Here is a 26,926-nt window from a genome sequence, read left to right on the forward strand (position 1 = left end):
GGGGCCTCAATAAGATCCTGGGCCACTACCGATGCGGTAACTGTCTCATGTGTGACTCCACTATGAACACTAAACAGTTCATACATGGTAACATCAAACATGATTTGCGTGACCACACCAATTGTAATTCGCAGAATGTGGTGTATGCCATCTGGTGTCCTTGCAATTTAATTTATGTGGGGCAGACCACACAACGCATTAAGAGTCGTCTTTCCCAACATAAAAGCCGCATTCGGTGCAGAAATGAGCATGCTCCTTTGGTGTCACATTTTCTGGAATACAATCACACCTCAGCTGATCTAAAATGGCAGGTGATTGAATTGGTTAAGAGTCCACGCAGGGGCGGTGACATTACAGGTATGCTAAACCAAAGCAAATGTCGCTGGATGTTCCCCTGTGACAGTATTAATAAGGGGCTCAACAGTCTGGAAGCATGTACAGCTGTACTTTTCAGCTAGCTTGTTAGATACACTGAGATCTCCTTTGATATAGAGACCCTATTCTGTCATTGAAGATGTTTTAAATTGAATTCTTTTTATTAATTTGGATGCAATAATGTTTTTGGTGCTAAGTGTAGTTGTTCTAGTAGCTTTACACGTAAACGTATCTATGATATGGGTATTGACTAATTTCATGTGTGTGCCCTAGAGCTTCCTTGGAATTAATGCAAAACCATCAATACTGTGGATATCATAATTCCTTTCGAATATTCTGTGATTCTAATTGTTCAAATCAAATTCTTTTTGATATGCACAGTTTTCTGTTTTTGGGTAATAATGTCTCCCATTTCTCTCTGAAAAGGTTTAATTAATTATATATGAGATTGAATGAGGGCATTGCTGTGTTACATGTCTATTCCTGTTGCTAAATACAATCCTTGTTGTCAAACGCAATGCGATATATTTGGAAAATATATACTCATGACACAGATGTATTTCCATCAAACCAGTAGATTACACTGTACCAAAATGCCAATAATCCATGCTTCATGAAAAAATATTTACTTTTGGCAACATAGCAGACAATAATATAAGCAAACTGGGTTGTACTGCTAATGTGTCTAATATTCTGCACGTTTAAAACTTTGAGGCTTTGGGAATCAGGTCCTTTTTTCCCTTTTTCTCTACTTTTCTGTACTTTTTGCCCACGGAAGATGGGTGCGGTTTATAGACTTGCACACAATGGTTGAAATCGACCCCGGAATGTCATTTCCTTGACATGTTCTAATACACTCGATTTCATTAACAATTTTTGACAATAATATTTCAGCTTCGACTCGTTTAGATTATTTTGCGTTTTTGAACCGAGTCTTAATGCCACGACCAAGTCCTCTTACTATGGTTATGACGGCACACTTTAAAAACGACGTGCTGGTCCACTTTCTGTATCGGTCCTAAGTTTTCCGGATTCGAAATACTGACGGGACACGGCGCACAGGAATACAAAATTTTGGAAGTAAGTGGATTCTTGGAGAAGCATGACTTGCTGAACTGCTTTTCATTTTAGAACTAATCTCATCTTTTTTTTTTTATGAATTTCAGCCTGGATGGTCTTATTAGGGAGAAATTGTCCCTTCCTACGATTCTTTTGACAGTATGTCTCATTATGTGTATGTATGTTTTGTGTAATTAGTTTCTGGCCTTGTTTAGATTTTTGTGAAACGAATAGAGACCCTTGGGTATAAAGATTCTTCTCGGGTCTAGATGTTAGTCACAGCATCTGTGGCCATACAAGAGATATCGGTAACCTCATAGTTTCCTGCTCTTATTCCAGCCTGTAGGAGCCTGTGTATGTTTTGGTCTCATTTAATATTAAGGCGTGCTATTTCTGTCCATGCGCATAGTTTTTAAGCACAACCCTTGGACCACTATCACGGGTTGTCTGGTTTGGATGATAGGAGTGACTAGATATGAATATTTAGTGGGTCTTCTGTTTAATCTACTGGGAGTTAATCCATTTTTGAGAATTTCTACTGTGAATGTTTTGCAGTAATTGAATTATTCACTCTGACTGTGACAGCTACCTGACGGTTGGGCATACCGACATCCTGATCTTCTCACTAATTTCGCATCCTGTGCCGGCTCAGTTTCTTATTAATTAAGGTCTAAATTATGCCGTGAGACTTCTTTTTGGCATACCGACAGGTATGAGGGTTTATATTCTTATAACCTTCTTTTAGGCAAGTATCCAACCCTAACCTACAATTTTTTGGTAAACATATGCCTTTATCTTTTTAATCTTTGACAGCTTTAGAATCTCCTCTTAAAACAAGGCAATTTTGCCCGACACACAAAGATTGGTGCCCTCATGTTTATTACGGAGATCTAGTGAGGTGACTGTTTAGCCCTTTTGTACATTCTCTTTTTTCATCTTTTTCACAGTTTTCTGATTCTTTTCACAAACTTTGGAATCCTGGGGTTTTAGGTCTTGCTCTATTTGCTTTTGTCTTTAAAATCCCTGTTTCCTATTTTCTTGTCACATTCTTGGTGCTGAGCATAAAAACAAAAAAAAATGTTTTATTGCAAATCCATATATACATTTCATTTTTGTAGAAAAGAAAGTGGACGCTATCATATTTGAAGTCTTTGTCCTGAAGATGTCCCTCAAAGTACCCGTGGGTCGAAACGCCGTAGACGCTTAAAAACGTGGCCTAACTAAGAGAGGAAACAATGGTTATATTGTGTATTTTGTTATTTGGTGTTGTTCCATGTTTTTTCTCTGCCACTGTTTGTTCAGTCTACACTTGTCAATGTTCACAATTTTATCATTGTTTGTGTAACTGTATGATCTCCCTCAATCGTATCATGCAGCTTCACACTTTAAGGTACTCAACGGCTGGTGGTATGGCTCCAGAGATGATCCAGCATATGCTGTGGTCATTAGGAGACCCGACTCTCCACGCATACTTAACTCAGATGTGAGAGTCCTTCCTCCTGCCACTAGATTGGTGATATTAGCTGTCAAGAATTCCTGTCATACGAGGGGAGGAAAACGGTAACCAGCGAAAACGAACTACATCTCCCAGGATGCTTAGCGGTTGAGAGGTTATGTAAACAGGAGAGCTGTTACATAACTCAAGGGAAACACGCCCTTATGTAAACAGGAGAGCTGTTACATAACTCAAGGGAAACACGCCCTTATGTAAACAGGAGAGCTGTTACATAACTCAAGGGAAACACGCCCTTATGTAAACAGGAGAGCTGTTACATAACTCAAGGAAAACACGCCCTATAAAGGGAGGAACCGGGAGGTACAAGGCTGTCGGATATTGTGTTTACACCGACGTACCTGCTTCGTGAAGAGCAGTGTTCCGGAGTGGTGCTCCAGTAAGGCAAGAACGGAGGTAGGTCGAGTCGTTATTCCCTGGGCCGTGTCTTGCCCCATCGTCACCTGTGAAGGACCCGGAAGCTCTACCGGTCAACCATTGAGCTTCGCTTTTTGACTCGGCTGAGTCCAAGCGCAGTGGCGCTTTTGCTGGTTGGAGTCGTAACTCCCAGCCCGACCAGTGACACAGGGACTGCCAGCTGTAACGCACACCAGGAGGTGTTTGCCGCGTTACAGACTCGGAAGTCCACAGGATCGATCGAGCGGCTGCTCTCGGTTCAGTCTTCTTGCTTGTGATTGGGGTATCGGTGACGCATCACCAGGAGGTGACTCCGCGTCCCGGTGCAGTCTGAGGAAGAGGTTGAGCGGCTGCTCCCTTCAGGTAGAGACCCCGGCTGGGTGTTTCCCTGACTCCTCGATTCTCCCCAACACTCTTCGTGCCCCTCACAGCCTACCGATTGGCATTGTCGGCCATTTCATTTCTGCCCTCTGTTGGCATACGCCGGGATCGGCGTATATGCAGAGGACGGTTAGGACCATCCGTGCTGTGGGCTGGTAACGTACTTAGCCTGGAGGATTCCAGTGACTATAACTTTTGTTTGTTCTTTGTATTTTATTTGCCTTCATTAAAAGAACTAACCCTTCACAAGTGGTTGCGTCCTCATTGTAGTGTCTGTTAAACGATCCTGAGACGTTCAGGGCGTTACATTAGCATGGCACTAATCTCTTTGCCGGATGGGGTCGTCTTATGCACATAACCCTGCTGTGGCGCAGTAGACTTCTCCCTGAACTAACTTCTCTACGAGGTTTTCGGGCTGGGATGTAATTGGGATCTCCGCTCTAAGCGATGTCATGTGTTGCTGCACCCTTAAGTCGTTTCAAGAAATGCAGGAGGAATATTCCATACCTCGCAGTCAATTCGATAAATTCCTGCAGTTTCATCATGCATTGTTGCCATACATCTCTGACTTTACAACTCTCCCCAACTTTAATCCACTGGAGGGCAAACTACTGTTAGGAGAACTCAGGGCTCCTAAAATGTTGAAAATATATCAAACACTCATCACTCACTGCGCCTTCACGCTTGAAGCCCTTAGGGAATCTCCCAGTTGGCCAGCGAGCTCGTCACGCTTCAGGTTAATCCAATTCAAGTTATTGCATACGGCCTACTATATGCGCCATAGGCTTTGGAGAGCGCGGTTAGTGTCGTCTTTAATATGCCTGCGCTGTGGTACCGATGAAGGCACCTTTCTACACAACTTATGGTTTTGCACGGCCCTAGATAGATTCTGGAAGAGGGACTGGCCTGCCTTACGGAGGTACTGAAATGGGTACTCGCTAGGTCCCCTAGACTGACTTTACTCCACAACACGGAAGGGATAGGGGAGACAGATACCAATGTCATCTCCTCTTTCTAGGCCTCACACTTGCTAAGCAAGACATAGCTACAGTCTGGATGGCAGAGACGCTGGCACTTGTAGGCATCAGGAAGAGGGGAATGGATTTTTGCATGGGATGGATATTCCCGTTCCTCGAGCTTGAGGATGCCCTCAGAAACTTTTCAAAATTTGGAAGCGATGGGCAGACTATTGGGATCTCACCTTTGCCCCCCAGCCATCTCTCACTCAATCTCTCGATGAGGAGGCCCGATCCTATGGTCCGGATGTATGATATGTTATGTGGAGGGACAGTTGGGGGCGCGGCACAGTTGGGGTTTGGAGCATAATACCATAGACAAGTTATATTTCAGTCCTTTCTCTGGTTGATTATGTTTGCAAAAGGAAAAACTTGATGCCATGCTGATAATTGCTAATATATCCGTATGTAAATGCGGCCTCTCTGGACCATGTAATTGCATGAACTCCCAAAAATATTTCCTGTGGAAAAAAAGGAGGCATAGTTAGGAGGTAAAAGTTATGAAAAACAAAGGAGGCGAAACTTATGGGAAACGAAGGAGGCAAAAGTTATGAGAATGATGGAGGCAAGAGTTAGGGGATGAAAAAAGGTAAAGTTTGCGCTGTAACAATAAGTTAATTACAAGTAACAATAAGTTAAGTACAAAGGTGAAACAGACTGGCAGTGTGGTGCAGTTTCGAGTGAGGCCCGGTCTGCAGCAGCGGAGGGGAGCTGGCCCGGGGACTTGCTCAATGTGGTCACGCTGTGGCCTGCATTACGTAGGTTCCTGGGGGATGGCGGGGTGCTGGACGGGGTCACCGAAAGTGGGGAAGCATGCGAGGACAGGGTCACAGGAAGGGGGCAGCATGAGAGGGAGCTTGGGAGAGAGTGGGAGAAAAGGCAGCAAATTCAGCATTTGGCTGAAAAAAAGCAGCACAACCAGGAGGCAAAAAGTTAGACTTGGAGTAAGAAATGGGAGAGAATTAGAATTAGACTGTAAGGCAAAAGTTATGAAAAACGAAGGAGGCAAAACTTATGGGAAATGAAGGAGGCAAAAGTTATAAGAATGAGGGAGGCAAAAGTTAGGGAATGAAAAAAGATTGCGCTGTAACAATAGAGTAATTACAAAGGTGAAACGGACTGGCATTGTGGTGCAGGTTTGAGTGAGGCTCGGCCTGCAGCAACACAGGGGAGCTGGCCTGGGGACCTACTCAATGTGGTTGCGCTGCGGCCTGCATTAAATAGGTTTCTGGGAGGGGGTGTGCGTAGGAAGCTGGCTCTGTAAATATACCAAACTGAGGTATAGTGTGCACAGAGTCCAGTGGAACCCCAAAGGTAGGCAGAGGTAAAAGTGGATAGCACCTTACTATTTGTGGCAGTGTGAGCGAGCAGTAAGGCTTTATCAGAGGGTAGTGTTAAGCATTTGTTGTGCACACTCAGGCAGCAAATGATGTCACACACTCAAAGACTGAACTCAGACCAATGTTGTTTGTATAAAAATATTGTTGTTATTTTATTTCTAGACCCAAACTAAGCCTGGCACAGGTAAGTGAAATAAATGCTTTGCAAAATATTATGCAGTGTTTACAAGTGAATGCAAGTTCAAATGCAGTTGTTTGAAATACAGGTAAGTCAAGGTATTGACATTACTGTACAGATTACTTTTTAGTTACTTTTTAGATCACTTTTAAAGTTAGTTTTTCTATTCAGTGTGTTAGGCCTACATATCACACTGGGACTTTTCCTAGAGAAAAGGTAAGTAAAATAAATTAGGTACAATTGTTATTTTTCAGGTTTCCATACAAATCAACTCCACACTTAGAAAATATTTCTGAGAAAAACAGTTGATGGTTTCGTATGGAGGAAAATGAAGTTAACTCTTACCAGGTAAAATACTCAGTCTTTGGAGTTGAGTTCCTGGGGTTAGAACAAGGGTTCCCTCAGGATCAAGGATTCACTCTCGTTACATCCTCAGCGGCACTACGGCGGCCGGGTGCAGAGTGGTGCCAATGGGCTATTGACCTCGAGACCCCTTCGGGGTTCTTCATAAGGGAGAGGATGAGTTGAGTGTCTTCGGCATAGGATACTATGCTGAGCCCATGCTGTCTAACGATGGTGGCAAGGGGGGCCATGTAGATGTTGAAGAGCGTGGGGCTGAGCAATGATCGTTGGGGTACTCCGCAGTTGATCTCTGGGTTCGGAGAGGAAGGGTGGGAGTCAGATCCTTTGGGTTCTGCCAGCAAGGAAGGAGCGGATCCAGTCGAGGGCGGTTCCCCGTATGCCGGCATCGTGGAGTCTGGCTGAAAGAGTGTGGTGGGAGACGGCATCGAAGGCTGCGTAGAGGTCCAGCAGGATGAGGGCCGCAGTATGGCCCTGGTCGAGGAGCACGCGGATGTCATCAGTGGCGGCAAGGAGGGCAGTCTCGGTGCTGTGGTTACCTCGGAATCCGGACTGGGAAGAGTCGAGGATGGCGTTCTCTTCGATGAAGGTAATCAGCTGGGCATTGACGAATTTCCCGGTGACTTTGGCTGCGAAGGAGAGGAGAGAGATGGGTCGGTAATTTTTCAGGTCCGTCGGGTCTGCCGAGGGTTTCTTGAGGAGGAGCTAGATCTCTGATGCCCTCTGAGTGCATTTTTCATTAAATCCCACACTGGCATCAGTGTGGGTTTAATGTGCTGAGAAGTTTGATACCAAGCTTCCCAGTTTTCAGTAAAGCCATTATGGTGCTCTGGAGTTTGTAATGACAAACTCCGAGCACCTTATACTTTTAAGAGCATTACTGCACTTACAATGTCTAGGAATTGGTATAGACACTGTAGGGGTACAGGGATCATGCACCTATACCCTCACCACTGGTATATTGGACCCAGCTCGAAGGGTGGTTGACCCTTGCCCGGGCAGTGGGTTGTAGGCATGGCACACAGGGATGTGTGCCATGTTGACTCTTCACTTTGTTCTGCACCAAAACACGCAGCCTACAGTGGAAGTGTGTGTGTGTGTATATGTACCGGCCTCTAAGTGGCACAATAAGTGCTGCAGCCTTAGAGGCCTTCCCTGGCCACAGTGCCCTTGGTACCCATGGTACCTTTTATAAGGGACTGACATGTGGCCAGAGAGGTGCTAATTGGGGGTACAAGGTACAGTTTTTGAGGAAGAACACAGGCCGTGGGAACCTGATTGGCAGGGACCCAGGCACATCAAGTCAAAGTGCATCAGTAGTCTGGCAAAAAGTGGGGGGGGGGTTACCAGTGGCGGCTCCCCCATTGGGGCATCGCCCCACTGCTTTCTGGCAGTGTGAGAAGGCAGAAACCTAAATGGTAAAAACTACCATTTATGTTTCTGTTTCTCGCACTGCGAGAAACCAGAAGTGCCTCTGTGCCTGGTTGGGGCTGGCGGGTGGGCGGTCCTCCTCGAGATCAGGGGGGGAGTGGCTTACCCACTGTTGTGGGTACAGACTGTTTGGTCAGCCCCAGGGCCGAGCAAAGCAGTCATGCACACTCCCCCTTTTTCTCTATGTAGGCGGCTGCATGCATCCTACATAGAGAAAATGGCCCGGCTGGGGCGCTCTCCACTGCGCCTCACCAATCACAACGCTGCCATTGCAGTGTTGTGATTGGCTTGGGTAGGGGAGGTAAGCTGCCTGCTGGCTGCTTCCTGTTCCTGCAGCAGGAACACGCGGACCCGGCTGCCGCTGCAGGTAAGCTCTCAGTTTTTGAATGGCTGAATTTACCAGGAGCTCAATAGAAAGTGGATCATTGGTGTGAGAGGTCTGTCTGAGGATCATTAAATGCCTCCTGGCACCAAAGTTACCTTTATGTGCACAATGGCTAAACAGCAGTCACCATTACAGAGTGACCGGCCAGGAGCGGAGGCGGTGCGCTACCCGGCACTCAGGTACATTTTATTTTTATTTTTTGATTCCCCACCCGCGACCCACCCCCTGCCTCCCTCCCTCCGCGCAAGCATGCCGGCCGCCATGACTTCCTCTCCTGTCTTGAACAGCGCTATTCATTTACTTCTTTTCAATAGGTATTTGGCTTTTCCCACAATAGGCCCCGGCCAATCTCCCAGCGCTTTGTTTTGCTGCCTTCCCCTTTATTAGATCTTAACGCTGCAAGCAGCCTTTCACCGGAGCCGTAGTGCTAGCCCAGAAGGAAAAATTATTTAAAGTCAGTCCGGGTGCAAGACATTCAGCAGAGTTTCATAAAAACACGGAAACTCCATTGGGCCGTTATCTGTTCAGGGCTTTAGAAATGCCAGGTGAGCAGGAAGGAAGAACAGCGCTGCTTATAATGAAAAAACGAAAAATCGATGCAATAAATGACGTGGTAATGTAGACAGAAACCACCGTGGAATAATGCATTGCTTGCCTTTATTTATTAACCCAGTCTTTAACAAGACTGGGCCTTCCGGTGAAGAGGACTATATAAGGTGTTAACATAATTTACTTATCAAGTGCGTCGGCCTTCCACGGAAGTGTAATAATCTCTGTCTCTGAGAGACGGAGTGAAGAATAAGAGGGTAAATGAGGGGTACTCTACATGGATTGTTATTCTCCAACAACACAGCACAAAAACAATTAAATAACGTAATTTGCAAAAAATTTCTCAAATTACGTAGACCAATGATTATAACAAATTTTTACCATTACGTTGAAATTTAAAAATAGGAAAAACGAAAAATCAATATACATATGAATGGACATGGAAGAGTGTATAAATGGAAAAATTGGAGGTTAGACATATGTTAAAAAACTTTATTAATATAGACTCTATTTATATGGTTCTTGGGTTTTATATTTGAAAATCTACTGCTGGTAAATAAAGTGCATAAGTGTTGGTAGGAACCCCTACATAAACAACTAGGTTGAATGCCATTTTGAAAGAAGGCGATTCTAACCATTGAATAGATGATAATAAAGTGCAAAGTGCAATTCACTTTTCATTTTGGCATACTGCATTAGTTCTATTGCCAACACACTGTGCAAAATAATGCAATGGCATTCATCCAAGGTAAATAAAGTGCATAAATGCTGATTGAAACCCCTTTATGACCAACTATTTTGAGTGCCATATGGATAGAATATGGTTCTATCCTTTATATTAATGATAACAAAGTGCAATTCACATTTCATTTTGGCAAACTGCATTGGTTCTATTGTCAACATACTGTGCAAATGATGCAAATGTATCATTCATTCCAAAAAACTCCAGTCCCGTCCTATTGTATATCTAAGCAATTTCAAAATTCAAACTTCATTACTGTAAATGCAGTGTGATAAAAATCTAATGTAATGAAACTATTCATTAAAATGTAAAATCCATGTAAGATAGTCTTTTTAAAATAAGAAAGTGCAAAAGAGTGCTGGTGCAAATATATGAATAAAGTGCTAAACGTTGAATTAAAATCTGTCAGCTAAGGACAGAAGGGAAGGACTGGCAGCAAATTCACCTAACATCTTGGAACTTCTAATATACTCAGAATAAACAAATCTCTAGATATCACAGCGTGGTATAACAATTATAGAAAGTTGTGGAGTTCCGCCCCATTATGCAATCCGTTAGGTCCTCTGGTATCCAACTCCAATATAAATTTGGATTCTAGTTTTCTTAACAGTTTCTCCCTGTTTCCACCTCTTCTCAGTGGGGGCACTACACCAATGACGTAATATTTCAAATCACTCAAGTTGTTACTGTGCACAGCTTTAAAATCCCTCGCCACTGGGTATGTCATGTCTGAATTAACTATGGCTCTCAGATGTTGGAAGATTTGTATATATATATATATATATATATATCACCTACTGGCGGTCGCCAGTAGGTAGTTATAGTTAGGACCGTGTTTCCATAGGAAATCCGCAACATTCTATTTTGAATAACTTTGGCCCGATTGACGAATCCTGGCGAAATTTTCAAAATAGGTGGGGCGCTCCGCTCCGCTCCTATCCTGAAAGTCTTGGGGGGATTCGTCAAGCGGGGGCTGAGAAAAAGGGGGGTCCCAAAACGTGTTTTCCCCATGCATTTTTCCATAGGACCTTTAGTCCAAGCTACAGCCCGAACGGCTGAACAGAATTACTTGAAATTTGGCAGAGAGGTAGTCCTCAGGTCAGGGATGTGCCTTTTGTAGGTCTGGTGTAAATGTGTTCAGTATTTGCTGAGAAAATAGCATTTAAATCAATATATATATCTATAAGCGCGCTCCGAGCACGTACGGTAAGCTTACCGTATGCGCACGGTGCCGTGCGCGAGCTTAATTCTGATTGGTGGTTACATGACTGTAAACATTCGAATCGGTCGAAATCAGGAAGTGTCGGCCGCCATTTTGTGTGTCTCACACTGATAAACAAAGGTGGAGAACGTGAAAAGGGGGCAACGAAGAGAGTTGCATACCCCCTAGCGTTATTAGGGGGTCCAAGAAGGTCACAAAAGTATGAAAAATACTTTTTTTTTTAAATCGCGGGGTGCGCGTACGGTAAGCGAAGTGTTTTTTTGTGGTACTTACAAGTAAGTACCAATGCAGAGTCTAAAGTTCAAGAGGAAGACTCTGTTGCCTTCATCAGTGAAATGTACACCGTCTCCTCTATAAATGCCTTGCATGTTGTAACGCAAGTTGTTGTGGTTTATAGAACCCATACCATAGTCTCTGAGGAAAGCAGAAATAGATTTGTTGACGTGCTTTCTTGCTTTGTCAATCTGCGGACAAAATTGGTTGGACCAGTTCCACTTTTGCCTTTGGCATATGTTAGAATATACAAAGGCAGATTGAGGAAAAAGCGACATCAATTGCACAAAGGTGTCCTTAATAAGCATTTCCAGACCTACCCCAGTTAAAGTGCCTAGGTAATTTCCACCACAGTGCACAATAATAAGGTTAGGCTGTGGGAGATGTTAAAAGGTTTTCACCAAAGGCAATAATTGGTGCCACTTTAACCCTCTCTGACCAATCCATTTAATGTCTACATTTGGCAAAGCAAGGTCTCTCACCATACCTCTTTTTTCTGCATACTTTTCACTCCAGAAGACATAGCTGTGACCTACAATCCACACTGTGAACATCTTTCAAGGAGATCTGGATGCACTCAGGAGGTGTCTTTCAGTAGAATGGCAATATGAAATGAAAGACAGTTGTAAAATGGAGGCATACATATGTTTTTTAAATAAAAAGAACTCATTGGCTGATTCAAATCATTTTACAGTAAAAACTAGGCTGTATGTGTACATTTTTAGAAGCATGTTTTGTATTGGTTCAGAAAATTGTGTTCCCACAGAAGATTAATTTGGATTTGCTGTTAGGTTTGACAGGTGAAGCACTCTTGCTCTTTGGATTTGAAACATTGTGTGCTGAACTTCTGACCTCTCTGCTCACAGCAGTGTTCCATGAGCTGTTGCTATGGTAGCAGGCAGAAGTCAAGTTGGGGAAAGGGTACATTTGGAAAAGGGTTGAAGTTTTCAACCAATAGAAATGTGTGATTTCATTTGAAAAAATGTGGGAAGCACTGAGATTTGTAATTAACATGTATATGTGTGAAAAAAGAGAGGGAAACATTGCCATTTACTGGTTCTGGAGAGAGGAGAGAGGTGTAGAGCTCTGATATTCTGACTCTGATAGTCTGCTGTTTGAGTGACACATTTCTTTCTCAACTAAGTAATTTTAAAGGTGAGATATGAGTTTGAGACAGGATGTATGTGGTGATTTTTTATATAAATATTAGAATTGTGATTCTTCTTTAAAAGTTATGTTTTACATTTTGTGGTTTGGGAGATATTTAACTGTCTTGAACTAGTTAAATATTATGGAGTGTGTTTTTACCATAAGTTAAGGTGTACTGGTATCACTGGGGAATACTGTTTTGTGCCTAGAATCAACCCATGAGTCTGTGTGCACACAGGAATTGTTGTTAGAGATTTTAATAGTGATGATCCGGTTCTGTAAGAATGGCATTTGTAGGAAAGGGGCAGCTTTCTTTTTGTAAATATGATGGTTTCCATTCAGCATAAATCAGTAACACACAAATGGGAGGCAAATGCTAACACATTTGAAATTGATATAGCAGATTTTGCTTCTAATCATGCAATTGCTGAGCTTGGTCATACATATACAAAACTGCAATTAAACCTTGCCACACATGTACTTTTGCATACATTACTACAATGTTTAAGCTGTTATGGATGCATGCATGCATATGTCTCTTGCAACTGAAAATACACAGTCTGCATAAGCAGACTCTTAGCACACACCCAGCTGTTTATCCTGTAAAATCATGCTTAGTATTCACAAGTGAGTGGTGTTTAAGGTAGCAGTGAGTAACGCAAATACATTCAACATCACTAAGGCTGATTTCTTTTGCTGGGGTGTAGTCAGTCACCAAGGTCACACATGTTCATGGTCTCAAAAAGCTGTTTGCACATGTGCTCTTTTCTGTTTCTGAAAACTGTAATGAAAATGTATCAGACTGTTAGAGTACTTATCACTTGCAGAAAAAAACTGTAGTAAGTGTGCTTTGAAATTGGCAAGCAAATTTCGTTTTCTGCCTAGAATCACACAATGAGTCTGTGAGCACACAGGAATTGTTGTCAGAGATGTATTTTGTGTCACTCTGGTTCTTTTTGAATGTATCCATGCATATGTCTCTTGTAACTGAAAATACACAGTCTGCAAAAGCAGACTCTTCGCACACACCCAGCTGTTTATCCTGTAGAATCATGCTTAGTATTCACAAGTGAGTGGTGTTTCAGGTAGCAGTGAGTAACGCTAATACATTCAACATCATTAAGGCTGATTTCTTTTGCTGGAGTGTAGTCAGTCACCAAGGTCACACATGTTCATGGTCTCAAAAAGCTGTTTGCACATGTGCTGTTTTCTGTTTCTGAAAACTGTAATGAAAATGTATCAGACTGTTAGAGTACTTATCACTTGCAGAAAAAAACAGTAGTAAGTTTGCTTTCAAATTGACAAGCAAATTTCGATTTCTGACAAGAATCACACCATGAGTCTGTGAGCACACAGGAATTGTTGTCAGAGATGTATTTCGTGTTACTCTGGTTCTTTTAGAATTGCATCGGTAGGAAAGGGGAGGATTTGAATGTTGTCAGAGATTTTATTTCTGTTGGCCTGGTTCTGTAAGAATGCCATTTGTAGGAAAGGGTCAGCTTTTTTTTGGGTACTGTGATGGTTTCCATTCAGTATAAATCAGTATCACACAAATGGGAGGCAAATGATAACACATTTGAAATAGATATAGCAGATTTTGCTACTAAACATGGAATGGGTGAGGTTGGTCCTACATATACAAAACTCCAATTAACCCTTGCCACACATGTACTTTTACATACATTACTACAATGTTTATGCTGTTATGGATGTAATATATCTCTTGTAACTGAAAATACACAGTCTGCATAAGCAGACTCTTAGCACACACCCAGTTGTTTATCCTGTAGAATCATGCTTAGTATTCACAAGTGAGTGGTGTTTCAGGTAGCAGTGAGTAACGCTAATACATTCAACATCACTAAGACTGATTTCTTTTGCTGGAGTGTAGTCAGTCACCAAGGTCACACATGTTCATGGTCTCAAAAAGCTGTTTGCACATGTGCTGTTTTCTGTATCTGAAAACTGTAATGAAAATGTATCAGACTGTTAGAGTACTTAACACTTGCAGAAAAAAACAGTAGTAAGTGTGCTTTGAAATTGGCAAGCAAATTTCGTTTTCTGCCTAGAATCACACCATGAATCTGTGAGCACACAGGAATTGTTGTCAGAGATGTATTTCGTGTCACTCTGGTTCTTTTTGGATGTGTCCATGCATATGTCTCTTGTAACTGAAAATACACAGTCTGCAGAAGCAGACTCTTAGCACACACCCAGCTGTTTATCCTGTAGAATCATGCTTAGTATTCACAAGTGAGTGGTGTTTCAGGTAGCAGTGAGTAACGCTAATACATTCAACATCACTAAGGCTGATTTCTTTTGCTGGAGTGTAGTCAGTCACAAAGGTCACACATGTTCATGGTCTCAAAAAGCTGTTTGCACATGTGCTGTTTTCTGTTTCTGAAAACTGTAATGAAAATGTATCAGACTGTTAGAGTACTTAACACTTGCAGAAAAAAACAGTAGTAAGTGTGCTTTGAAATTGGCAAGCAAATTTCGTTTTCTGCCTAGAATCACACCATGAGTCTGTGAGCACACCGGAATTGTTGTCAGAGATGTATTTCGTGTCACTCTGATTCATTTAGAATTGCATTTGTATGAAAGGGGAAGCTTGTTTTCTGGAAATGTGATGGTTAGCATTCAGCCCAAAACAGTATCTCAAATAAGAGGCAAATGCTAACATATTTGAAATCAACATGGTAGATTTTTCTTCCACTTGTGCAATGGGTCATGTAGTTGCTACATGCTAAAAACTCATATTAACCCTTACCACACATATAGTCTTACATACATGTTTACAGTGTTTATGCAGTTATGTAAGGGTCCATTCAAGTCTCTCTTGCACCTGACAGTAGAAAGTCTCCAGAACCACACTCTTAGCAGAGAGCTAGCTGTTTTTCCTGTACACTCATGCTTACTAATCAGCACTGTGTGGTGTTTTAGGTAGGAGTGAGGAACGCTAATGCATTGAACATCACCAAGGCTCATTACCTTTGCTGGAGTGTAGTCAGTCAGCCAGGTTACACATGTACATGCTCTGAAAAAGCTGTTTGGACATGTGCTCTTTTCTGCCTCTCTAAACTATAAGGAAAATGTGTCAGACTGTTAGAGTAATATCAGTTGCAAAAAAACATTAGTAAGTGTGCTTTTGAATTGCAAATCAAATATCGTGTTCTGCCTAGAATCACACCAAGCGTCTGTGTGCACACAGGAATTGTTCTTAGAGATTTAATTCGTGTTGGTTTTATTGTGTTTTTCACTTGTAGGAAAGGGGTAGATAGTATTCTAAGATTAGAAAAGCTCATAAAAAATATAGTAATATATTCAAATTACAAAAAGGTATTTTTTTTTTAGTTTCTTTCAGGTATTGCTGCAGAGCAGTGAAGGAAATATAAGATGCCTATAAAATCAAGAAAGCGAAAAGAACAGAAAAAACATGTATATTTGAAGACAACTGGAGGACCCAAGTTAGTTGAAGATGCTCATGTTGGAAAAAAGAAAAAGTCTTCTGGTAAGCAGACAAAGGAATTCTTTAAAAATATATTCAAAAAAAGGAAAAATTTAAAAAATGTCCCCATTGGAAAAACTGTTTCAAGTAGAAAACAACAGGACAAAAGTGAGAATTTACTAAATGCTAATGTACAAGCAGAAGCAATAACAATTGACTTAAAAAGAAAAACAGCATTTAAAGAGATCCGTAGGAAAATGTTTCAGAGAAGAGTGATGTCCAATTTGCTAAAGGATGTGAAAAAATATAAGAAAAAAGCGAAATTTTACAAGAGACAAAAAGATATTGAAGCCATTGTAGCTAAGGCTTTAGAATTAAAAAGAAAACTATTCATTTTAATTTTGAACAGGTTGCGTACATTAGAAAAAATAGTCAATGTAATGAAGTCACAAAGCAAAACGAAAAGAGTAGTGAAAAGAAATAACTTTTGTAAAGTGTTTTTAGGAGAATGGATACATAGTTCAAGTACTGAACCATTTTTTAATGAAGAGAGTTATCTTCAAAGTAATAGTTTGCTGCATGCAGTTGACACCACTGGACGAGCTTATGAAGTAAAAGATGGTTGTATAATGGAAAAGGAGAAAATGGTTCCAAGAAATGAGGAAGAAGTGATTGCGGATGAGTTTATGGGGAGACGTCCTAAAGCCCCAGTGTATACTTGGAATTGTAGTAGTATTTGTACTTTGCGACAGGAATCTATTGATAAATTACGTGAGTTTTTAAGAGAATATAGTAAAAAGAGTGTTAAACAGAAGATTAAGGTGCTTCAAGGACTAGATCCATGCAGAGTGAGAGAGAATACTGGTTTGCAAGGACACTCTCTGGCTTGTCTATCTAGGAAAGTTTGTCAAAGTGTTTTTCACCATTTTAGGATGCTGGCAGTTCATCATACAGAAATTATAAAATTTGTGAGAAGATTGTATTTTGCTAAAAGTCCAGCACTAAAGTTAAATGAGTTGAATAGGGCTCTGTTCCGTGGAACTGTATCAGATGTTGAGAAGGCTACTGATGAAATTCAGTTAAGTTACTTTGGTCCGGAACAAGAAAGTGCAGGGAATGACACAGTTATTGAGGAAAATGTGGAAGAGAATGTAGAACCCTCCGTAAATAAGAAATTTGAAGATCAAATAACAAAATTTGCTATCATCTCTAATGAAAGACCAAATATTACTTGTATTTGTTGCCGGAGAAGCCATTATAAAATCCAAACAAGGAATGTTGATCTCTACAAAAAAAGTGAAGAAGAAGATAATTATAAGTGGAAGGATTTTGCAACATATATATTTCTTGAAAATTGTTTTGATTTGGGTGAAGATCATCGTATTTGTAAATACTGTTACAACAAGTTAGAAGAAAATAAAATGCCAGCTAGAGCTGTACATAATAATTTAGAATTGGTTGAAGTTCCTGCAGAACTTTCTGATTTAAATACGTATGAGTCTATACTCATTCAATGTGTTCATCCGTTCCAGACCATAGTACGTATGGAGCCAAAAACAGGCAAATTACCTCCTTCAGATTTACAGAGAGGTTTAAAAGGAAGAGTTGTCTATTTGCCGTTGGATTTGAAAAAAAATATGGAAACTATTGATACAGATACTTTGGAAACTGAACCATTAGATATTCTGGTTAATGGTGTACCTACAAAGAGTAAGAAAATTTGGCAGGAGCTGGTAGATGTACGGAAAGTACAAAGAGCAAATTTATATTTGAAAAGGAATAATAAATGGTATGAATCAATTTATATAGATGAAGATGAAGAAGATTTACTAGGAGACACAGACACACCAACTGGGCAAATTGAAAAAGTGGACAAGTCAAAAGAAGAAGAAATTTATGAACATTTCAGCATACATCCTCTTCATTCAAAAGAAGTTATGGCAAACACTATTGATCTATTTCAGATGAAAAAAGCCAAAGGAACTCCCGTAAGTGTATGGGAGGAGAGTTTGGAAGCTCGTTGTTTTCCCCAGCTGTTTCCTACAGGAGAAGGTGGACGATACGATGAACGTCCAGTCCAGATTCCTGCTTCTGAGTATCGGACTACAAGATTATATGCAGAGGATCCCAGATTTCGTCAAAGTATTCCTTATTTGTTCCATCTGTTATTTGAAAGTGACTTGTCTGCACTATCTTATGCAGTAAATCACATTTTAAAAAGTGGAGTACATCTACATAATGTGTCTGCTAAGGATTTTATGAACAAAGTGCAGCAGCGAGATGATCATTTGGAATCACAATTGATCAATCAGATGGCTTGTCAGCGTGGGACAAATGAATATTGGTACCGACGCCATGGAGAATTGAAATGCATGTTACGGAATTTAGGAACTCCTACATGGTTCCTTACCCTAAGCTGTGCAGAGTACGCTTGGGATGATCTTCTGGATTTTCTTCGAGAGGCAAATTCAAACATTAAAAACATCGAATACAAGACAGCAGGAGAACTGTGCTCATTGGATCCGGTTAATGTTTGCAGATATTTCATTCATAGATTTGAGGCTATGATGTCCTTCATCTGCAATAAAAAAAATCCACCTCTTGGCGAAGTTGTGGATTTCTTTTGGAGAAAAGAGTACCAAGCAAGAGGTGCTCCTCATATTCATATGCTGTTGTGGATCAAGGATGCCCCAAATTTGGAACAGATGCTGATGAAGCAGTTTTATCTTTCATCGAAGAATATGCAACATGTGCTATACCTAAAAGCACAGAAGAGAAAAAGTTAAAAGGCCAAGTTTTATGTTTCCAAAGTCATCAGTGTGGAAAATACTGTTGACGGAAGTACAAGAGCAAAGATAAATTCTACACAAAATGTCGATTTGGATTTCCCAGACCTGTTCTTTGTAAAGGAAGAGTAAACAGTTTTATGTCAGCTGTGCGACATACTATTACAAGAAAATCTCCAAAAAATACGTACAACCTAAGAAGAAAAGAAGAGTCAAAGTATATAAATGACTACAACCCAGTCATTTTATCCATGTGGAATGCTAACATGGATATTCAGTATGTGGCAGACAATTCTATTGCTGTTGCTCGGTATGTCACATCGTACATTACTAAATCTGAGAAAACGGAATTGAAGGAAATGTGGGAAGAGATTTCTCACGAGAAAACTGTCAGTAAGAAGCTATACAGTTTCAGTTTAAAGATGTTATCGCATCGAGAAATTGGATCCTACGAATGCTCAGATAGGTTATCATCTGCAAGTCTGTACTCGAAATCCAGAAGAATAATTTGGGTAAGTTTAGGCCTTGCACCAATGCGAAATCGGGTACTGAAATCTGTTGCAGAAATTGAATATTTGGCCGAGAACGACCCGGAAAGTACAGATATTTTGAAAACAAACATGTTGGACACGTATTACCCAAAAATAAGTTGTCATCTTGAGAACATGTGTCTATGAAGTGCTGCAAAACTACATTTTTTCACGGAAAGCCACAGAAGACATCAAAAATGGAAAATATAAAGTCATTGGTGAGGAAGGATGTTTGGTGAAGCAAACAAAAGGAAGTTTGATTAATCATAGGAAGCTGAGTTGCGACACTACTGACAAAAAGGAATTTTACTACTTGGCACTTTTACAGCTGTTTAAACCATGGCGTACAGAGGACGAACTACTTGGAGAATTTGAAAGCTATGAGGATTCATTCAATGCATGTAAAGATACGATTGAATGCAGTACTTTCATAAATTATGTGCAAATGTTAAATGAAGAAATTGAACAGGAAGCAACAATTGCAGCTGAAGTAGCTAGAGACAGTTCTCAAGACAGCCAAAGTTCTGAAACGCTCAGTCAAGATCCCCTAGGACAACCAATTGTAGAAAATGAAGCTGCAATAGCCATGAATGAAGTTGAAACAGCTATGAATCAAGCTCAAGAAGATTTAATAGACTTACCAAATTTGGAACAACAACTGAATGAAGAACAACAACAAATTTATGAAGAAGTCAGAAAAACAATTGATCACGGATTACTACATGAAAATAAAGAGTGCACATGCACATCATTTGAACCAATCAGGATGTATGTGAGTGGACAAGCTGGAACTGGAAAAAGTTTCCTAATTAAAGTCATCAGAAGCTACCTACAGCAAAAAACAGATTCAACTTTGTCTTGTGTTGTTACTGCTCCAACTGGGTTAGCAGCATATAATATAAAAGGAATTACCTTACATCGCTTGCTAATGTTACCAGTGGAGCATGAGAACAAAATAGATTATCACAGGCTTACAGGAGAAGCATGCTTCGAAGTTTCAAGAGTGTTGAAGAAGATGCAAGTTCTCATTATTGATGAGGTAAGCATGGTATCAAACTTAATGCTTGCCTTTGTGCATTTAAGAATGCAGCAAATTCGAAAGAGATACTATGACGTGTTATTTGGAGGAAAACATGTTATAGTTTTTGGGGATCTTCTACAGCTTACTCCAGTTAAAGGACAACCAGTGTTTAATACTGTGACACATGAAGACACAAAGAATTCATTAGGAAGCATTGGTAATGCGAATATTTGGTCGTTCTTTGAGTACAAAGAACTTACTACCAATATGAGGCAAGCAAACGATGAAGGTTATGCTAGTATTCTGAAAGATATCAGAATTGGACTACTGACAGAAGTTGGCAGAAAAGCATTACAGAGTCGGTTGCTACATAATTTATTTCCAAAGGAAGAAATAGTTGTAGAGAAAATATACAAGAATATTGCAGAAAATAATACTGTAATCTGCTTAATGCCAACACTACGTGAATGCTCGATATTCAATGAGGAACTTTTGAAATTGGAAAAGGAAGAGATTAAGAAAATGGAAGCAGTTGATAAAATTCAGCATGAAGGAATTACTATTACATTAACAGGCAAACTGCAAAATAAATTGGATTCTCTAGAGAAGAACATTTCGAAAACAGCTGGATTAGAAAAAAATCTATATCTTTGCATGAACTGTCGAGTATTTTTAAGGAGAAATTTGGATGTTGAAAAAGGTTTAGTGAATGGAACTATGGGTAAAGTTGTGGGTTTTGTGAAATACCAGAAAAAAGATGGAATTGAATTTTAAAAAATAAAATTTGATCAGATTGCAGAGGTTAAAGATATTAGTCGTTGTTCAGTCCGTTTTTTGCTTGTAAAAGACTTCTATGTACGTAGGAACCAGTTTCCATTTTCTCTAGCATATGCTGTAACTATTCACAAGTCTCAAGGATTAACTGTAGATAGTGCTTTTGTAAACATTGGATCTACTGTGTTCAAAGAAGGTATGGCATATGATGCTTTGTCACGAGTGAAAACATTATCTGGTTTATTCATGATAGACTTTGATGACTCAAAAGTTAGTGCAGATGCAAATTGTGTAAAGGAGTATAATAGATTAAGAAGAACCTATGCTCCTCATTTAGGTCAGTATCCTGTGTTGGAGAAACGTGTTGTTTCTCGGAAAAGGAGATTTGAGAATATCTGTAATGAGGATGTAGAGAAGAGAAAACAAAAAGAGACTCATGTGATTGCAAGCAAAAAGAAAAAGGATAATGTTGAAGAGGTTGTTGGTTGTCATTTTGAAAATAGCTCTGGTGTCAACTGCTACGCTAATGTAGTGCTAAATGTTGTATTTTATCTTGAAAGTTTGCAAGAGCAGATAATAGTAAATCATGATAAAAGATTCTGTTCTGTGCTAAGTCTCCTTTATGAGAAACTGAGTATTGATAAAACTAAAATAGAAAGTGCTAATAAAATTAGAAATCTTTTAGATGTATGTTCAGGACGTACACAGTTTACTCAAAATGTCCAGCAAGATGCACAGGAATTCTTGATGTATGTCCATATGGTACTGGAAGATGAAGGCATAGATATTGAGAATATGTTCGGTCTCTCTTATAAATGGGAACATACTTGTGGAAACTGTTTCTACACATGCAGCTCTAATGTTGATTCAGAAAGGTTTATCTATTTAACATTGCCAGAAAGTAAATCAGTGAGTTTTAGTAAATTAGATAAAGATGCCAATCATAGCATGGAAGGCTGTGAATGTAAATCTGACATGTTTTCAACGTTATTTTTAAAGAAATATGGACAGTATGTAATTTTAATGATGCAACGTTGTAGAGCTGATGGTTCAAAATTGGACACTTTAATAAAGAAGTTTATAGGACAGCAATTATCAATTTCAGGAAAAACTTTTGTTACAGTTGCAATAATTTTCCATGATGGATCTACGATAACTTCTGGTCATTACACAGTTTATCTTAAATGTGAAAAAGGCTGGACACTGTGTAATGATTCTCAATTGCTTTTTAAGCAACGTTTGCCTTTTGATTTAGCAAATTCCTATTTAATTTTTCTGAAACCAAAATTTTAGATAGAGTTTGCAACATCTGTACAAATCATTTTTGCAATTTTATTGGATTACCATTGGAAATTTCATCAAAAAAGGTTTTAAAAATTACCATTTGGCCTAAAGGAAAGGTAACAATTTGTATTGTGGACTTCTTTGACACATATTATTTTGGTGATTATGCTTATGCAACAAAAATTTTAAGACGATATTTAGTGGAAAAAGTTATTGTTCTTAGATGATATTTTTAAAAAATATGTAACATTTCTATAAAGGTATGTTTTAGTGAGAAGAGATTCTGGGCTGTTTTTAAACAATCTTTCAGATTGTTATTTTTTTTTGCCCGCTGTTAAGTGATGAATGCTATTGCTTTCACGATTTACAGTGAAATGAAATATATTCTGAAAACAGCAAAAAAGGGCAAAAAATTGTTTTAAAATATGAAAACATGTGTACTGTATTCTAAAATGTATTATTAAATATTAATACTTTTTTCTTTTTTTTCAGATTGAGAATTTTTTTTTTTTTAAAATAAACGTTTTTTCTAGCAATTTAAATGAAGCATTTATTAATAAATATGTTATTTTTTTGGTCAGGTAAGTATGAAATTTCTGTTTTTATTACACATTTATTTTCATGCTCCCTTTTTTTCACTTCTCCTCTCTCTGCTTTTCTCATTTCCATTGTACTCCCTCAAGGACCTTGTAGGGTAAAAAAAAAAATTGTTCTTTTTAAAAAAAAAAAAAAAAAATACGCGTACGGTAAAAAAAAAAAAATTAATTTACATTTTTTAAAAAAAGTTGTGAGGTAAGGTTGGCTCTTAAAAGAGCCGTTGTGTTAATACAGGGACACAGGAAAGAAAGAATGGGAATATTAACAAGGACCACAGATGTGCTGGTCTATCTTATTGTTTATTAGGGAAACACTGCTCTCCCCATGAACAATTAGACCAGTGTTTTTCAACCTTTTTTGGGCAAAGGCACACTTGTTTCATGAAAAAAATCACGAGGCACACCACCCTTAGAAAATGTTAAAAAATATAACTCTGTGCCTATATTGACTATATATAAAGTAATTCTCTTGAATAGGAATCAAATAAACACAAAGAAAGTATTTTATAATTACTTTATTATGAAATAGTAAGTAAACAGAAATATGAAAAATTATAAAATACTTTATTGATCAGTGCGCAACCTGGACCTGTTTGGCTGAACACAAAGCTGATATTCTGGCTGGAATCGAAGAAAGACACACACGTAGCTCTTCGTCAACAGCTCTCAGTCTCTCTCTGTATTTAGTTTTTATAGCAATCATGCTTGAAAAGCTCATCTCACACAGATATGTAGTGGAAAATGGGAGCAATGTCAAAATAGCTTTGTTTGCCAGAAGGGGGAACTCCTTGGCAGTATCCAACCAAAAACTGTCCAAAGGTAGATCAGCAAATCTTAGCTTGAAACCACGATTTTGTCTCAGTTCAGTTAGTTCCTCCTGCTCCTGTAAAGTCATGTCCTTTCCACCAACTGATGCTGAGCTATAAGGGTCCCTAACCCAGTCAAGGCATTCAGTGGAGACTGAAGAGAAATAAAATGACAACTTCTCCTTGAGAATTTTTAAATGTTTAACTATTATCTCACACGGTGCAGCAGTGTGAACACCTTGCCATTGCTTGGTGAGTGTGAACATTTCAAGATTGCCACTTTCCACGTGTTGATGCCAGAGTTGCACCTTTGAACGGAATCCATTTATTTTATCTGTACTTGTAAGCAGGTTTTCATTTCGGCCTTGCATTCGTGTGTTCAGTTCATTCAGATGATGAAATATATCTGCCAGGTATGCCAGCCTTGCACACCACTCATCACTTGCAAGCAGCTTTGCGTAATCTGACCTCTCATTTGTCAGAAACACTTTAAGTTTCTCCCGCAGCTCATACACGCGAACCAAGACCTTGCCACGCGACAACCACCGGACCTCCGTATGAAACAGCAAGGTTTTATGCTTCGCTCCCATCTCCTCACACAAAGCTGCAAATATGCGACTTTTCAGGGGTCGTGACTTTACAAAGTTTGCCATGCGCACAACATCATCCAACACATGAACTAGGTCTGCTGGTAAAGTCTTGGCTACGAGGGTCTCACGGTGTAAAAAACAATGCGTAACAATCACATCTGGATTTCTTTCCTTCACTCTGCTTACAAAGCCTTTGGTGCGCCCGACCATGGCTGCAGCTCCATCGGTGCAGACACTTGTGCAGTTTTCCCACTTAAGTCCTCCTTGTTCAAGGTATTCTGATGTGACCCGAAAAATGTCTTCTCCTGTTGTTTTTTCTGGCAATGCCTTGCAAAAAAAGAAGTTTTCTCTAATTGCATCACCATCAACAAACCGCACATTGGCCAAGAGTTGAGCATGTCCACTGATATCAGTAGACTCGTCAAGTTGCAATGCAAATTTCTCACTGATACGGATCTTTTCCAAAACCACACTTTCGATGTCTGCAGACATGTCATTAATACGTCTGTAAATTGTGTTGTCTGAGAGAGGGACTTTGGCTATTTCCTTAGCTGCTTCAGGTCCGAGCATCTCCTCTACAATAGCTTTGCAGGCGGGAAGTATTAATGTCTCTGCCACAGTGTGCGACTTTTTTGACTTGGCTATAAGTTCAGCAACTTGATAGCTAGCTTTAAGAGCTCTTTCATTTACCTTTGTGGTTTTTCTCATGAAAGTTGCCTGTTTCTCCGTGTTTTCACGCAGGCGAACAAAATAGTCCGCATTCTTGTTTTGAAGCGAAGGGTGTTTTGTTTGGAGATGGCGTTTAAGTTTGCTTGGGACCATAGCACTGTTAGCTAGCTTTTCACCACACACCACGCACAGTGGAGTTGGTTTGTTTGCATCTCCGGTGAAAGTAAATCCAAATGAAATATAGCTTTCGCTATATTGCGTTGTGCCAGAGAATTTGCTTGAGCTAACCATCTTAGCTTTCTTTTGATCCCCACTCATACTTGGGCTCTCATCTGGCTCCAAATTTTGTTCAGAGTCCAGTTCTTTCCTTTTCAAAAACATGTCCATCACTTCAGTATCTCACTGTCACTCAGTACTTACTGCGCTTGTCTCCTCCAGATAGCCGCTGTCCGTCACACTCAGCACTCTTCTGCGCATGTCTCCATCCAGATCCATCAGTCAGCGCTCTTCTGCTCTTCTGCTCATGTTTCCTCCAAATCCAGATCCATTGGCGCTCTTCTGCTCATCGGCGATCTACTGCGATGTCTCCTCCTGTCCTCCTCCTGTTAGTGTAACAGTGACACCGGAGCTATTTATAGTCCTTAACATCAGTGGTGGGATTCAAAAATTTTAGTAACCAGTTCCGACATTCAAGCATGGTTTAATATTTTTTTCTTTAATGGCAAACAAAAACGTTGCGGACCGTTCTCTGCTCAGCGGGGATCGATCCGCTGATCCCCGCTGAGCTGGCGTATGACAGCTCCGTCTCCGCACTGTGTGCGGAGAGGGAGATGTCAGAGCCCCGCTGCTCTCTATGGGGAATCGGATGAGAGCGGATCGCCTGTCCGCTCTCATCCGATCCCATCCGATCTGATCCCCACCCAGGACGGATGGAAAATAGGCACAGGTGATGGAATAAGCATGGCACAGATGGTATAGGCATGGCACAGATGGTACTATAGGCATGAGGAGGAGGAGGACTGACAGGAGGACTCACTTACCGGGCTGCTGCTGCACAGGGCTGGACTCACTCGTCTCTCTTCCGAGACCCGACCGTGACCGACTGGTTCCAGATGACCTCCTCACCTCACGCTGCACCTGCGACCTGGTCTGGATCCAGATGCGGTCTCTCTGCAGTGCCGACTCCCGCCGAGTCCTGGTCTCCGTCTGTCTCCTCGTGCTCCGGTCCTCCTGGTGACTCGAGTCGCGACGTCTTCTTCTCTCCGCTGCTGCGCACACTGTGCTCGTGCGGGAAGGAAGTCGGAAGATGATGTCCTACTGTCATAGGTCCAGGCTGGAGTCTGGACCAATCACAGCCCGGACATCAGAAAAGTGGAGGGTGTCCCCCTGAGGAGCGCCAATCGGTGCCCCTGCTGGCCGAGGGTGGGGTCAAACCCCCCCCCCCCATACCCAGGACACAGTCCGGCGCCCGCCGCCCTAGTGGGCAAAAATTTGACTTTTTTTTTTTTAAATCTTTCGAATTTTTTAATTTTTCCCACGGCACACCAGGCAACATCTCGCGGCTCACTAGTGTGCCGCGGAACAGTGGTTGAAAAACACTGAATTAGACCATAACATCTGGTGCACCTCATTTGTACCTTCAGAAATCGAGGGTTCATTTCCAGAGGAGCAGAAGAGGGTGATGCTCCCACCGCAGAGGAAGGGCTCGGCTGAGCTGCCGAAGATGTACTCGGCTGAGCTTCTGCGGGTGTGCTCGGGTGACTTTCTGAAGGATTTGCTTCAGAATGTCGAGCAAAAGTCCTGGGATTTACATCCCTTATGTGTCTCAGCATAGTGTGGTTACCAAAGGAATACTTCTTCCTTGGGTTACCTCTAGATAAGACACGCTCACAAAGTGAGCAGGTGACTAATGGAGCATTTACCTTTTTCTGCCCCTCTGGAAAAGTAAAATACTCCCAAACAAAAGAATTCTTTTGTTTCCTCCTTCTCTGCCTGATGATGCTGCTGCCCTGCTCACTCTCAGAAGAGGTCTGCTGCTCTGCCATTGTATCCC

The 26,926-nt window shown here is 40.7% G+C and overlaps 1 protein-coding gene across 1 annotated transcript; it reads right to left on the reverse strand.

Moving 5' to 3' along the window:
* Nucleotides 1–198: 198 nt before the first annotated feature.
* On the reverse strand, nt 199–25,260 carry LOC146839049 (zinc finger BED domain-containing protein 5-like). Its single transcript, XM_085600001.1, has 2 exons — nt 23,955–25,260; nt 199–299 (listed from the first exon to the last, which is right to left on the reverse strand). The coding sequence occupies exons 1-2, from the start codon at nt 25,258–25,260 to the stop codon at nt 199–201; spliced, it is 1,407 nt and encodes a 468-aa protein (XP_085456127.1).
* Nucleotides 25,261–26,926: the final 1,666 nt, after the last annotated feature.

The sequence above is a fragment of the Triturus cristatus genome, chromosome 4_2 (assembly GCF_964204655.1).
Source record: "Triturus cristatus chromosome 4_2, aTriCri1.1, whole genome shotgun sequence".
In the NCBI taxonomy this organism is placed as follows: domain Eukaryota; kingdom Metazoa; phylum Chordata; class Amphibia; order Caudata; family Salamandridae; genus Triturus; species Triturus cristatus.

Coding starts and splice junctions, on each gene's coding strand:
- LOC146839049 (XM_085600001.1), bottom strand. CDS start 25,260: ATGGACATGTTTTTGAAAAGGAAAGAACTGGACTCTGAACAAAATTTG. Junction 300..23,954: donor AAATGAAAACCTGCTTACAA/GTACAGATAAAA, acceptor CTGCCATTTTAG/ATCAGCTGAGGTGTGATTGT.